This window comes from Penaeus monodon, chromosome 31 (genome assembly GCF_015228065.2).
Source record: "Penaeus monodon isolate SGIC_2016 chromosome 31, NSTDA_Pmon_1, whole genome shotgun sequence".
NCBI lineage: Eukaryota > Metazoa > Arthropoda > Malacostraca > Decapoda > Penaeidae > Penaeus > Penaeus monodon.
This window is the reverse complement of record NC_051416.1, coordinates 12,851,420-12,851,928: the sequence shown is the minus strand read 5'-3', so window position 1 is coordinate 12,851,928 and position 509 is coordinate 12,851,420. Positions and strand designations below refer to the sequence as shown.

General features: G+C 40.3%; 1 protein-coding gene across 1 annotated transcript in view; it reads left to right on the top strand.

Moving 5' to 3' along the window:
- Positions 1-509, top strand: part of LOC119592893 (protein unc-13 homolog 4B-like) — a 32,966-nt gene that overhangs the window by 3,069 nt on the left and 29,388 nt on the right. Inside the window, exons 3-4 of the mRNA XM_037941788.1 lie at positions 40-176; positions 300-421. Of these exons, the coding sequence (XP_037797716.1) occupies positions 40-176; positions 300-421 (259 nt within the window). The remainder of the gene's footprint in view (positions 1-39; positions 177-299; positions 422-509) is intronic.

Sequence of the window (509 nt, the reverse complement as noted above, 5' to 3'; positions counted from 1 at the left end):
CTATTAATTTATATCGTATGTGTATATATCTACAAAGAGGCTAGAAGAAACAGTGTGAAGACCTTCCATGTTGTCTCTATCACTAAATTCTTAAAATACAGCAAAGTTACAGCGACTCTCCTTAGCATTCCGTACCCATCATTTACCCTTGAGGCTACAGTTGCTACACATAGCATGTAGATAAACAAACCCACGTTGTTGCGCCGAGGTTTGCCGTGATAATACTAGTTGGCATCTCTAAGAGTTTCCATGTCGCGATTTCTCTGTGTTTATTTTGAGTTGTCTTGATATCACATGAGTATTAGCACATTACTGTATGATCGTGTGCTTGCATACGTACATCCAGAGATTGGCAGATCAGCAAAGGGAACTCTTGAAATGGCGGAAAAGATAAGAACTTTAAAGATGTGCAAATGTGGCAGTCGGCACAGGCGGTCAAGTTCAAGGCTATGCGAAAGGCAGGCTCTGTAATATTGCTTGATTCTTGTTCCTGTTGTTGTTTAGAAAGT